We start from the raw sequence: 14,107 nt of genomic DNA on the forward strand, positions 1-14,107 counted from the left end.
TGGTAAAATATTGCTCTACCCTTGCTGAGATGGTATAAAACCATATCTGACCCAGGTCTCGAGCGACAAAAAAAGAAAGTCATCGCTGTCTAAATTAAGGAAAGGATTCAGATGTGACCCGTCCGCCACGACACTGTTTTCAGTCACAGGTATGTAGGATTACCTGCGTATATAACAGAGTTTCTTCAAACCGATTTCGTAACGCTTTTTACGCGTTCCTTTCCAGGCGAATTTTTGCAACGTCCGCGAGCCTCGTTCTTAAAAGTGTACCGTATCGATGAAATTTGTTTTCTGTTTGCTGGATATGCTACATGTAAATTGCAGGGTTTTTACATTGTTAGGCAACGATATTGTATAACGCAAAAAGAAATACGAAATCGAAAGGAAGCCTGAATTTCAGATTAACAGAACTTGTAATTTATAAAACATAAATCCAGAGCAACTAAAAATATTCCACCTAACTGTTGACCTTAATTCGAAGCTTCATCAATAAATATATTCCACGAGAATCTCCTACATCCCTAAAAGCTTATCGATACATATGAATCATCCAATAGTAATAACGATATGAAAAAATAATCCCAAGCATCATTCCACCCCTATTTGTATCAAACTAACACGCGAACTCGAGAAAAGGCTGAATTATCGAGGTAGGAAACGTGCTCCCGGCGGTCTAATCAGGCCGAGGAAAGCGGGCGCGGAAAGTGACGCTCGTCGGTGGTGGTGTGGGTGGGGGATGGGTGAGGGTGGCCGAGGATTCGCTCGGATTGCGAGCGTCGAGGTCGCGGGGTCGTTGACCGGCGAGGGTGGCACTCACCCTTAACTAGGTCAACGGTTCTCTCTTTCTCTCATCCCCACCACTGTTACCCTATCCCCTTACTTACTTTATCCCCTACTATTACCAATTCCCCTCTACTTTGATTCTCTTCCTCGCTCGTCCTCGTTCCTTCTCTCTCTAGCATGGTCCACGGTTCTGCTATTTTCGCGGAGGCCACTCGACACGGATATACAGGGTGTCCCACGCAACTGGGACAAGACGTATCTTTGTTAGAGATGGAAAGAATTAAATACCATCGTCAAATATTAATCCTTTTTATAAGGGATCGGTATAAGGGATCACTTTTCAATAAATTGAAATTTCCTTTGAAAAATCTTTAGCCATTCCATTGATACTAAAATAGAATTCAGTAATTACAGAAAAATTTAATTTCTATGGATGACTCAGTTACGGCTGAAAGATTTGATTTTACCTTAAATTAGAAAATAATAATCAATTGCAATCAATGCACAAGATATCGCAAAATCTTGCAGCGTTCCCGCTGAAAGTGCGAGGCAAGAAAAATATCGAATGCTCGAACCAGTAGCTGCAGCGATAAAGTGGTAACAGAACAAAATTACCGAGCTTTCGAGAGGAACAAGAGGTGGCGGCGGAGGGTGGAGAGGAGGTGGCTGCGGTGTAGATATAATATCTGTAGCAAGGGGCGACAGGTTGGTGGAAATGCTATACTTAGAAGCCGTTCAGGGGAAGGGGTAGCAATACCAGGGCTGGCTGGTGGGTCAGAGGTCGTTGCCCTCGAGGCTGCTACCCTCTGCTCTCCTCCCATCTCCATCCTCACCCACTCAACCGAGTTTCCGGGGGTTGACTGTGCGAGTAGTCGTGAAGCTTGCTCGAATTTCCGTGAAATGCGCGAGATCGTCCGCCATCTGCTTTTCTTTTCTTCCTATTATTCAATTTATTCGATTTTCGCTCGTCGGAACGAACTATTATCATTCAACACTTCTTTCGACGTACAACAACGTTTATCTATTATAATTATAGACTCGAACCGTACATCACACGGATAACAATCTTATCAGTGTTTACCTATCGCGTTCTCGATTTACCAAGAAAACTGGCTCGATGTGACCGAGATAATCGTCGCAAGAGAAAGTCCGTCTTACCCTCCGTAGAAGAGAAACAAAGAGAAAGTCGTGATCACGTGTGAATCCGCGACGAAATAACCAGAAAGAGAGAAATCATTCCCCGGTGCGAACACTTCCCTTTCATCGGCATCCGGACCGACCGCCTTCATCGTTGCTTAAACTTCCTGGTCAGACCACTCTTACTTTCTTCCCAGTGAACCGTGACTCGATAGGCTCGTACCACCGTTTGGCATCAGAAAGAAAGAACAACTCCAACAATACCATCGTTCTTGCCCAGTTTGCCTGTTGCGTTACCCCTCATGGACGTGATTAGATAGGAACCGGGGTGGTTCGTTTACAGATACTTCCATAGAAATATTTCCATTTACTAATAGAAGGAGAATTAAGCAACGCTTGACATTTTCGACGAAGCCAGGTGACCTGGCCCAGCCCAGACAAAAATCCCAGTTATGCCAATGGTTACCACCCGGACACCTACTGTTATTCGCGTTCCTGATCTCCTCTGATGTAATAGACAAACGCGGCGCATAGTGAAAGCGCGTCGATTACTTCGATGACCGACCTATTGCAACGGTAAAACGAAATTATGCATCTTAGTGTCTGTTTCTCGAATGAGTTTGAAAGTTTCTAGCGACTGGAAACAGGGATTGCGAAGGACACGAGGTTTCAAGCCTGGCTAGCGGGATTTTCGAAACACACGAATTAGAACGGAATAGAGTATCCGTTGCAGCAACCGCACAAGGTGATAAGAACTGGTAAATGAATTGAATGAATAGAGAATTAGAAGCTGATAGAGTGTCTTGAAACTTAGCACATGGAAATAAATCCAGAATCCTAGTCATCCTTCTGTTAGATCATAGATCATTCTCGTCATTCGTACTTTAGGAAGTTCTAGGTTAACATCTCCTTAGGCTCTCTCTAAGTCCTAATTTTCCCCCAAACTGAATGCAAGTAGAAAGATGCTTCCACACCCCTACACTTATGCTTCAGCGAAAGAGGAATTCCTCCGTCATTCTTGTATATATTGTATTTTAACCTTCCACTTATCAAGGAACTAGATTTTCGCGATCGGTTCAGCGAACCCCGTGGAAGAAGCGCGAACGAGCGGTCGCTCGATAAGGGACCAAGCTTGCGAACGATAAGAGCTTCGACACGGTTCGAGGTTGTTCACCTTGGTATGGCGGTGCGAGAGAGAGAGAGGGAAAAACGAACACGAAGACGAAGATAGCGGCTCGATCTACGCAACGTGAACCAAGCCAAGAGAAATAAAGGCGGGAGAAAGAGGCGAGAGAGATTAGAAGAAGAGAGGAAGATGGTACTCTCTTATCGGGCTTCTTGTCGGTTCGGCTTGTGGCGTAGGGACGTTGTTGCGAGATTAGAACGACCCCGAGAACAGCTCAGAGAGTCGACGAACCGGCCCCTGATTGGACGGTGTCGAGTCAACGCTCCTCTCAGCTGAACGGGAGGGGGCAGTTGGGGAACGGAGCCGAAGAGGGAGGTAATCGTGGACTGGGAGAGGACACAGCGCATCAATCGAGGTCACTGGGGACCAGGAGGAGGCCAGGCCATTGCCCGTGTGTCTTGCTTTTGAGGTTAGCCAGTCGTCAGCACGAGCGTAATTAGAAAATGCCCGATGGAGTTCGCGTCGCTGTCGAAACGAGCTTTTTCTTCTCATCCCTCCCGTACCTCCACCTCTATCATTCGACGCATCTTCGCGCTTTTATGGACACCAGCCTTCCAGCTGCTCCCGATTCGCTAACCCTGAATCGCTGAATCACCGTTGTTGCGCTTTTTCTTTCTTTCAATGGAATATCTGATGTTTCTTTCATGTAACTTCGAGGAAAGTTTTAACCTTCTTTTTGATAATCATCTCTTGTACCATCAGAGCGGTGCTTTGCACTTTCACCGCCAGAGGAGTCAGCCGCGAGTGATTTTCTCGCAAGTCCTCGCGCAACAACTTATATGAATATATAGGACGTCGAGCAGCTCGGATAGTGGAGGCGGAAGTAAGGTGAGTTCTCGTGCAAATTGTTGAATATGTAAGTAGTGTTGTATAAATGGTGAAAAAAGCCCAAATAAACCCGCATTGTCATGCGACCAAAATGGTCGTGGCTCCTATCCATTATCATTAAAAGAGGGAAACACCTGAACCTGGCATTACACAATAAAAAATTTGCTCCTCCATCCTGTAATGCCGTCAAATATTCAAAATTGTTGTTGCGAAGGGGAAACAACCACATTCTTCGACCCTACGACCACCCCAACCCCCACCCCCATCCTCGTATTGTAGTAAAGCAATAGTAGTTATAATACACTCATTGACTTAGGTCAGTGCTCTCCGACAGCGGATGCAACGACAACAAGGAACAGAGAAAAACAGTGAAAGCATTCCAACATGACCGTTGGCGAAAGTGAGATCTACGGGTATAGTCCGCAAACCAACGTCACGTTGTTTGTGACTTAATGTTGTTGTAAGTACTTTCTCCGGGTAGAGATGATGAGAGCACCAAAGTGTCCCTGGGGAGGACAAAAAAAGAAAGATATCTATGAAAGAAAAAAAGGGGGAAAAGAGAAAATACCCGGGTAAAGAGAGGGGAGAAGGAGGGAGAGAGAGAGGGGTGATGTGTGTAGCCCTCCCATATGCGTGTAATTCACTATCGTGGAGGTTACGTAACGGGGCCTACGACGAGATCTCTCTCTCAGCCGGTTGAACGGACCTGTGTGTGCGTACACAGCCGTGTTTGTACATGTGACGTGTTACGCGTACACGATTATTTGGTCTCTCTCTCTCTGTTTCTCTCAAGAGAAACGCGTGCTCACGTAAGTCTCTTTCTGGATGTAGAAACGGGAGTGCGGTGGAATGCGTTTCAAATGTGTGTGTGTTCTGGTAAGGTCTGCGCGTAAACGGTTTTAAGTACAAAGCAGAGCAAGTAGTTCATAGAAAATTGCATTAGAAAAGAATTCTACTAATAACTAGGATGACGATGACGCCGAAGGTCTCTTATCTCCTCCAAGTGTTGTCTCTAATGCATCATTAGAACCTCATTCAAATCTAATCGAACGTGTGTTATAAAAAACTACGAACACATATGCATGTATGTGTTGTTTCCTATTCTGAAATAGAGAACACGAGGGAGGGAGAGGACGACGAAGAGAACAAAAGGTGTGGGCGAGAGCGCCGCGCTTATGAACGACTCGCGGGCGAGTAACTGTATAGGAGAGGCACATCGGGAGTCTCTTTTACACGAACAGAACAAGAGGGCAAACGGGCAAGCCGAGTGTGTTGGTGACCTTCGATGATAGCCGTGGGTGGGGGAGGTTGGTAGAGTAGCTAAACTACCACGGGCGGGGAATGGACGGCGAGAGACGGGAGCGGGTCGGTAAGGAGACCCAGTTCGAGTTTGTTGAACCGACCCGCCGGCGATTGGCCACACGAGTCGCGGAGTTCACTACTTGCCGAACGGGCGGTAGGAGATGGCGAGAGGAGGCGGTGGGGCGAGGTGGCAGGCCGCTCGGTTAATTTCATCTTGCCCCAGTTACGGGCCAGGCAGGGTGAACGAACTAGCCTCGCGCCAAGGCCCCACCGACCTACTTTCCTGTTCTACGGACCTACACGAGGGAAAGAGACCGACAACCTCTCTACACACCGGAGAGTTCACCACGAGTTCAGGCCAGAGAGAGAGAGAGAGAGAGTGAGAATGAGAAAAAGCGAGAGAGAGAGAGACGAAACGGAGTGAAAAGGATAGGATACGTGGAAGCGCTCGAACGGGACAAAGAGGGAGATGCTAACGCGTGGGGGTAGGTAGGTACTCGTAGGGTGGGAGCCACACTAGAGAGGCACACTATCTAGGCTAGAACTGTGCGAGCAAAATGAAGAGAGGGAAGCAGTATGTGTTTAGGTGGGACAGAGAAAGACGGAGAGGGAGAAAAATTGTCGGAGCGCCGAGTGGAAGGCCGCCGACCGAGGGCAACGAACTAGCCTCGTCCCGGGCCCCGCGACCTACATTCCAACCCTGCTGGAAAGTGAAACCGCCTCTTTCTCTATTCCTTCCTACCTGAATCGTGATCAACGCCGCGGCTTAAGAATGTTTTTACGAGCCTGTTAGACTACCACACACGATCCCTGTTGATTTGAAATCGAACGGCCAGGAACGAGAGGGAAAATTATCTATGTACTCTCCCTTTCGTTCGACTGGTCGCCACGCGTCTAGGATACGGTACGTGTCAAACACTTACCGGCCAAAACTCGTCCCAACAGATTTTCGCTATCCTGGGGCGCACCACGGTAACAAACCTGGGCCGATTGTTCCTTCTCATTGTCCGATGGCTCGTTTGACGGTGATAGAATATCGCCGGACGGCTGTTGTTCCTCGGCTGCACTGCCACGGGATTTGAACTCTTGCACCGTCATTTCTCCACCCGACCAGTCTGTTGCACTGACTTTCCTCTCTTAATCTTACCCGCCCTATGAGCGTTTGTCCGATCGTTAACCGATAGTCCTACCGATAGTCTCACGTGTAAACAAGTTTAAGGATGGCATAACACGACCCCTGCCCATACGATCGTACGAAAATATCTTCGCCACTTTTCTCCCCAATTAACTCACTATCCTTCCTCCTTTCTTTCTCTCTGTCTCCGTTTATGGACTTGTCACGAGACACCGGCGCGAAATTCACAAGTTTGTTTTGGTCGTACGGATCAGTCCTCTGGACCGTTCTCGGGTACAGTATCCCTTATGAACGGTACACTTTTATTCAGCGCGCACGACAACAGGATTAACCCGATGAAAACGAGCTGTTGCTTTCCTTATAGCGACCGCGTGGTCCTCGCGGTAACTCGAAATCGAAGCTTGCACGTTATTAGTTGGTGTGTTGTGTGTGGCGTGCGATGCGGTGCGCGAGTGAGTTCGCCGCGGCGTGGTGTGTCGCGGCCTCGCCGCGCTTGCGCGCTGCACCGTCGATCATCACTCGTGTACCGCGCCATTTTGGTGCCCCACGCTTTTTTAAATACGCGCCTCTCCGATACTTCCAACTTCGTTCAATAACCGTACCATCTACACTATATTAATATTGTCTCTTGTTTCAACGGAAAATTATTTTTATATTTTGCACGAATATTTTAATCTTAAGAAATTGAACAATTAGCGTGACGTGTAAGGAAGCGCGTAACACGGAGGATCGATGTTTTTCATCGAAATGCAGAACGATAACACTACGAGTTTATCGGTACGAGATTAAAAGCTACAATGGTATATCCTCGAGGCACAACCGCCTCGTTCCTATGGCCAATTGGCACGGTTGACCCGTCATTAGGATCAAGGATTTTTATCGCTAATACGAAGAGGCTTGGCCTAGCGTTTATCATGCGTGCACGGGTGCGCACGTTCACGCTGAATTTCTATCATCCTGCCCGACTTTCGTGGGACAAAGTAAATTCGTAGCCAAGGATCACCATGAAAATCACCGGTACTATTTTACGCGGTTTTCAACCTCGCGCCAAATATAACCCACGCTTGCTCAAAATTCCGCCTTGCAACGGCAAAGAAACGCAGGGAATATTAGGGTCAAGATTGTAACTGAACAAATGCTTTGAAAAGTTTCGATCCTCTCGGTGAAACGATTCGTTTAACAAGATTTTAAGGATACGCTCCTGATCGTGTGTGATACACAATCAGAGAATATAGTGCATTCCCCTGCCACGTTATTGTGTTGACTCACTAACACTCGAAGAGTGAAAGCCGCTTCACCCCTGGCAGCGCACACATGACAGTACGTGTACATACGTGTCCGCACACCTTGACTGAAACACGTGGCTCGCGTCTACGGAAAGTACAAGTCGGATCGCAGGTGAACGGGACGAGCACCTAATTCGAGACTCCCTAATCCGGCTGTCTAGCCTAGGTCGGAACTAACCTGCCTCAACTATAGCCCGTTAACTATCGAATCTCTATTCGGCAGAGCGAAACGGAATATTTCTTCACGGCTTCTAACAGTGAAGAAAATTTATAATGGTCTTTGACGATTACAGTCATTCACCGAGCCGTAAAATTAACGAAAGTACGTATCGATAAGATGGTGTGACGCCAATTGCTTATCGTGATCATCTTAACACGGTTTCTTGACTTTATCTTGAAGGAAAATTTTCGATTATTTCGGTGTTAAATCTATGAGTCTCACGACTTTGTCATTGTTATTCATTTCTTTCTTAGAAAATTATCGAACGGTGTATATCAGCGAATGACGCACAAACTGATCCAAGAGGAAATTATGAGCCTTGCCGAATGGGAATCGTCCCAGTGGAGTGGTCCTCCTACCTCGCGACGGAAGGTTGAATCTAAATTGATGCAAACTGGGCGCAGTCCAAGCCTAACCTGCCCTAACTACGGGCCTTGAATAAACAGTTAGAGTACGTATAGTCAGTTTGACGGACTTGCGTCAGCTAACCGGGAACAATTCTAGCGCCACTTGGATTCCTCTTTGTATCGTAACTCCTCCACTTTCACTCTCGATCTTCTCGAGTTTCTCTGCTTACGGTAGGATCGATCACTTCTACTTTATCGATCACCATCGTCTCTTTCACGAATCGCGTTGAAAGTACAAAAATTGCAGGATAATAATTGTTAGCATACATTGACAGTTACAAAGGAACTGGAGCCCTCTTTGATTGAGATTAAAGTCGAAATTGAGTGATCGATACCACGTGGCTCGAATGTTTATCGGGAGTACTTCCAGATTAAAATTAATCAAAATGGGACATGCGTTATCAAAAGGGTTAATTGTCTCGCTGGTAAGGCTGCATAACAAACGATTTACGGATTTTATTGGCTAACTTGGTCACGTCTAGATCATGGTCATCGTGTAGATCCCGTTAAACGATTCGAATTGAATATATTACTAGAGTCTATAGTAGACTGAACGTGACTGTTCTAAATATAATCGATGCTTGACCTACCCTAACTAAAAGTACGTGACTATAAAGACACATGCTACAGTCACGCTGAAACATCTGATTTTTAAGAATCATTTTTAAAAATTAACTTACTTGTGGCGCGAAAGGTATCCATGGAGATATTGAAAGTACGACAGATGCGGATTACTTACCTGAAACAGAAAAGAAAAATAATGAGGATCAATAAAAGATCAATGAAGTGTCGATACATTTGATTAAGGAGAGACAGAGAGATTAGAACTAAAATTTTTGGTTAAAAACACTAAAAGCTAAACAGGGAGGATTGTTGAGGGATCCATGCATGTAACAAATCCTTCTGCTTCTACCTGGAACACACCTGTTAGCTAATTTCTTTGCTCTCCGGGTTCGATTGCCATGAGAAACGAAAACGAAGAATTCATCTCGCGACTAGAGCGTGGAAGAAAACTTTTCCCTTCGTGAAAGCGATTAGCTGTACTTTGGTCATCCGTAAATTTTGTCAAAGTAGCGAAAAATGATTCTGATAATTTTAATTAAATTAAGGAAAATGCAGTTAATTAGTAGTTTCGTTCGATGCATCGGTCTGAATAAACTAAAGTGAAACTCAAATTGAACGTGGTTTCGAGATAATTCAAAGCAATTCTCGTGTTCACCGCAATGTTCGGCGGTGGCCGGAAATCCGCAAATGTTCGACACCCCCCAGGGGTGCAGCCGGACACTCGGAGTCGTCAGGTAGAAAATTTAGACACCGACTGGAGTGAAGTGGTTACGGGGTTGCGGGTAAACTTTACGACTGTGGTTTTCGCACTCTCTTCGCGCGATGTTCATAAATTTTGAAGAAAGAATACCCGTGTCGCGTACCCGTAAATCACTCCAACCGATTTTCACCGCTCCTGACAAATCGGCTTGTCCACGGTTGTTCGGGGAAATTTTTCAAAATCTTCTTTCCTTTCAAAAGTTTCGGTTTCAATGAAGATTACGGTATTATTTCCCTCCAGACATTTACAATTGTGAAATGATAAATAAGTGAATAATAATATTTCAGCTACGGATTGCATCACGATACCTACATTGTACTGGATCAGGGTAAAAGTTACGAAAATTTCAAATGAAATTGTTCTAGATCGTTTGTGCCAGGTCCAAAAATTCTATTTTAACAGTTGCACTTATCCACGCGAGAAAATCACACAATAAAAGCACGTGCACATGCACGTACTGCCCACGTGTCAGCTACTAGAGGGGACAATTTTATTGCATTCTGATGCAGACCTACTTGCATCCAGACAATGCTTCTAGGCAGATATGCAACCGGCCAGGACCGATATGTCGGTGCAACGTACTCGCGTGGGACTTCGTCTTCTCTTGGTTGCAACAGCTACGAACCGGCTGGGGAAGAATTTTTCACGGGCAAATTGCACTTTTCTATATTTCTCATGCATTCTACCTTATTCAATTTTCTGATTCATCGAGCACCCGTGCGATATATAAATGAAGAAATATTTCAGAACAGTAGCGTACGTCGACGTCTCGTTACAATGAAACTTAACGAATCGATAAATTGAACGTTACTTTCCTTTCGCAAGAATCGTAACTAAAACACATTGCTCGGCAACGATCAATTTCATACGAAACCTTCGTGTTATAACTTTTAACGAGCATCAATCCCGTTTACGCCTCTAATTTAATATATTCCCACGAGCGTAGAAAAGAGGGCGAACGCAACCCGCGAAGTTGCGGAGGTGTTTCGAAAACGTTGCGTCGTCGTGTAATCGTTGCTCGCACGTTTGCTGCAGAGCAAGATGCAGCCGCTGTTGCACATGCAATTGCTCAATGAGCCGCGTTGGTATGTGCACCGGTCACCGACTCTAAATATCTGATTCCGTTCGCCAAATAAACTGTCTCTTTCGTCCGACTTCATGAAATTTCAATTCCCCCCCGATGAATCGCGATTTATCGATAAATATCAGTTAACGGAATTAAACACATGACATTTTCTCTTTAAAACGAGCAAGGTTTAAAAATACATTCACCGGATTTCCGTATTATTCGACGATGAAAGGAACACACGAATGCTTGCATAGATTGTTATGTTAATTTGTAGACTCATTAATTATTCGAGGCGTAACATGTGAAATCAGGACGCTGAAAAAATGAACGCGAGCCTCAAAAGCGGTATCCATAATGCGCGTTAAAACGGCAGTCAACGAAGATCTGAAATTTGCACGTTATCGTAAGATTGATCATCACGAAGGTTATCAACGAGATCCATCCGGACTAACCTATCCATCCTTTCGTTGGTAGGAGTTCGAGTATCTCACCTCGTTTCCAAGTTTGGATGTAGGGTAGACTTTCCCGACTCGATCGTTCCAGTCAACCAACCTCGGCCAGGCCTACACTTCTACAACGTCGTTGCGAAACAGGGACGAGACCCAGTTACCTACATTCTGAGCCAGATATTGGCGGGTAATTAAATAGCCGCCAATTTTCCACCAACCTTTCGCCTCGCAACCCCCGAACCCCGAATCGACGACTCGTCACCGGTAAATGTCATGGTATTTCTACTTCCGATCGAACAAACGTCCTCGAGGATACGCTGTTTCCTGTACAGATACGGAATAGCGAAAAATAGGAGAAATTTCCGAAGTAGAAATGGAAATTCTGAAAATAGGAATTTCTTGAACTGGAATACTTGGGACACGAAATTCTGGGAATAGAAGTTCGTGGAATGAAAGCTTTCAATAGGGAAGGTAACCAGGTACGAAACTGACGATAGAAATTTTCCGGGAGTGTGTATATTTTTTCTTTCACCTTTTAGTTTCCACACGTTCCACCGACTCAGGAATTATTGAGATTATGAAAAAAGAAAATTTGTTATCCCAGTTGCACGCGACCAGGCTATGTAACAGACGCACTTTCTAATGTTTCGCGAAATTGCATAACCATCGTATAGTTGAAATAAAGCACCTGATTTATTTTTATAACTAACTTTCCTTCGTTTCCTTCTTCCTTGCTAACATCATCAATTTTCATCGCGAATTTTATAGAAGAGAAAACGCAAAACGAATTTTGTTCAAAATTTCGCTGGAGTGAAAGGATTAATGAATTCGTCGCAACGATTTTCCTCCTTTCGAAATCGCACAAGGTTACGAATTTTTAAAAGAAACAAAAAGAATTTCTCTCGATGTGACGCTCGACGATTGTTGACTTACGTAAAGTGGTGAACGATTACGCAACGTTCGCGCTGTTAGTCCTGGTTGAGTAATGTATGCGTTACAAAAAGAAAGAAAAAATTCGGTCACCAGGTATGGCTGAAGAAAATCGAATGGCCAAGATTTTGGTGGAAACCTTCAAAGAAATCTCAAGACTCTTCGAAACAACCTCGAAAAAATAATTGCAACTTTTCATCAACTTTTACTCTCACCTTTTCCTACTACAAGATAAATCCCGTGATAAATCCGGTAAATCATAATTGGTTAAAAAAAACTTTCGCACTAAATCAATTCACCGCTAGCAACTTTTCACCCTCGCCTCACCCTACGTACATCTACCTGAAAGACTAACTCGCGTATCAATCTCCCTCCAGCAAATCATAATTAACCAAAAAACTTTGACGGTAAATCAATTGCTGGTTGAAGCGATCATCAACGTTTCCGTTTAAATAACAAGCACAGAGTCCTGCAAGTTGTGGAGTAGCAAACCGCTACGATTACCATCTCTCCGCTCTCGCCCTCATCAGCCACGGTGTACGTACGTGTGTATGTGTGTCTTATATTGGACGTGGTCAAAGTGCAACGTCCTCGGTCGTAGCGGGGTCGTCCGCGAGAGGTAGCCTCGAGAATATTTCGAGTCCACGGATTGTCCATCGGATCGGTTTATTTGTATCGCGTTAGGATGGCACGCGACAGCCGCGCACCGGCTTTGAATAAAAACGCGAAAAAGGGTGGCTAAATCGGGAGTAAAGAATTCCCGATCCCGGCCTCCGAGCAACGATTGCCCGCTTTGCCTCGCTCGGTTTCGCTGGCGACTCGGGCCGAGAGTGCGGGTGAACGACCGCTCACTGGGACAACCAGCCAGGCCGTTGCATCGGAATCGCATACGCGATGCATTCGTCACGTACCGTGGCCGTGTGCAGGTGAACGCGATCCGCCCGATTGATTTTTACCTCCCTCTACACGCTACCATACCTGTCTTTCTCTTCACACCACCGAGATACTCCATTCAATGGAAATTAACCCCTCTTTATTTCTATTTACCAGTTGGTATTTCGATGATAGTTTCGTATATACAGGGTGGTGCAAGTGGAAAGTTGAGAATAAAAATTCAAGTTGAGTCTCTCTACATGGTCCGTCGATCGAGAGTCAGATATTCGAAATAACGAATAGATAGATGGTTTTTAATTCGGTACGATGGAACGATTATAAAAAATTGAAACATTATCGAAGGAGTTGTATCGGTCAATTGCGTCAACGTGCAAGGTAATTCATGGTTGACGGCGGTTCTGTATCCGAGATAAAATCGAGACTCGAAACTCCCCTGCCCGGTTGCGAATGCTTGTCCACGCGACAGACGGCCGTAGATAAAGTATTATGGTTACACACGATATATAACTGTGCGCGCGACAATCATCGTGGGCGCAGCTAGAAAGTCATAGAAATGTAATAACTTTCTACCTCGATTGCACCTGGTTGCGTCACTTCAAAATCCTTCCGTGTAATTCAGCTGGCTAAATAATCTTATCTACGTTCATGCTTTGCAGCAATAATTTCCACCTTTCTATCCCTATCGTCATTCCTAAATATAATTTACATAATCGTTATTTAATTTCAGGATTAATTTTACTGTAATTATTCTGTATTATTTTATTATATATAATAATCGATCAGAAATAATAATAAATACTCGATTGATAAAAATCTGTGAAAAATTTTTCTATCCGTTCCATCTATTATTTAAACACGTTTCAGAGAAGAATTCTACCACGAATCACGAGGAAGTATCTCGAAGGAGCAACGTTCGAGTTTTTTCCGACCGGCTGCTATCGTGTGCAGCACACACGTGCAACACCGTCCACGCGTGTGGGTGCATCAGCGTAGGTGTAAGCCACTGACCTGCATCACTTCTTCGCCGTGGATATCGGTCTGCTCGGCTACTACCTTCCAGGGAACGCGGTTTATTCCTCTCGATTCCTCTCGAATCATTCATTGCTGCACTTTGTTGCACATTCTCTCGGTGATCGATATCAAAAAATTAAAAAAAC

The 14,107-nt window shown here is 45.0% G+C and overlaps 1 protein-coding gene and 1 long non-coding RNA gene across 3 annotated transcripts in view; both read right to left on the minus strand.

Moving 5' to 3' along the window:
- E75 (ecdysone-induced protein 75) overlaps positions 1-14,067 on the minus strand; it is a 67,226-nt gene extending 53,159 nt beyond the window's left edge. The window contains exon 1 of one of the 2 annotated variants that reach the window (XM_076691551.1): positions 13,959-14,067. In XM_076691551.1, coding sequence (XP_076547666.1) covers positions 13,959-14,052 — 94 coding nt within the window. In that variant the 5' untranslated portion in view covers positions 14,053-14,067. Of the gene's footprint in view, positions 1-6,159; positions 6,895-13,958 lie in introns of those variants that run through there. The other variant, XM_034319215.2, reaches the window with a different exon arrangement.
- Positions 1-14,107, minus strand: part of LOC143305240 (uncharacterized) — a 62,781-nt gene that overhangs the window by 7,312 nt on the left and 41,362 nt on the right. The window contains exon 2 of the long non-coding RNA XR_013063253.1: positions 8,965-9,023. This is a non-coding gene — a long non-coding RNA (uncharacterized LOC143305240). The remainder of the gene's footprint in view (positions 1-8,964; positions 9,024-14,107) is intronic.

The sequence above is a fragment of the Osmia lignaria genome, chromosome 13, assembly GCF_051020975.1.
Source record: "Osmia lignaria lignaria isolate PbOS001 chromosome 13, iyOsmLign1, whole genome shotgun sequence".
Taxonomy (NCBI): domain Eukaryota; kingdom Metazoa; phylum Arthropoda; class Insecta; order Hymenoptera; family Megachilidae; genus Osmia; species Osmia lignaria.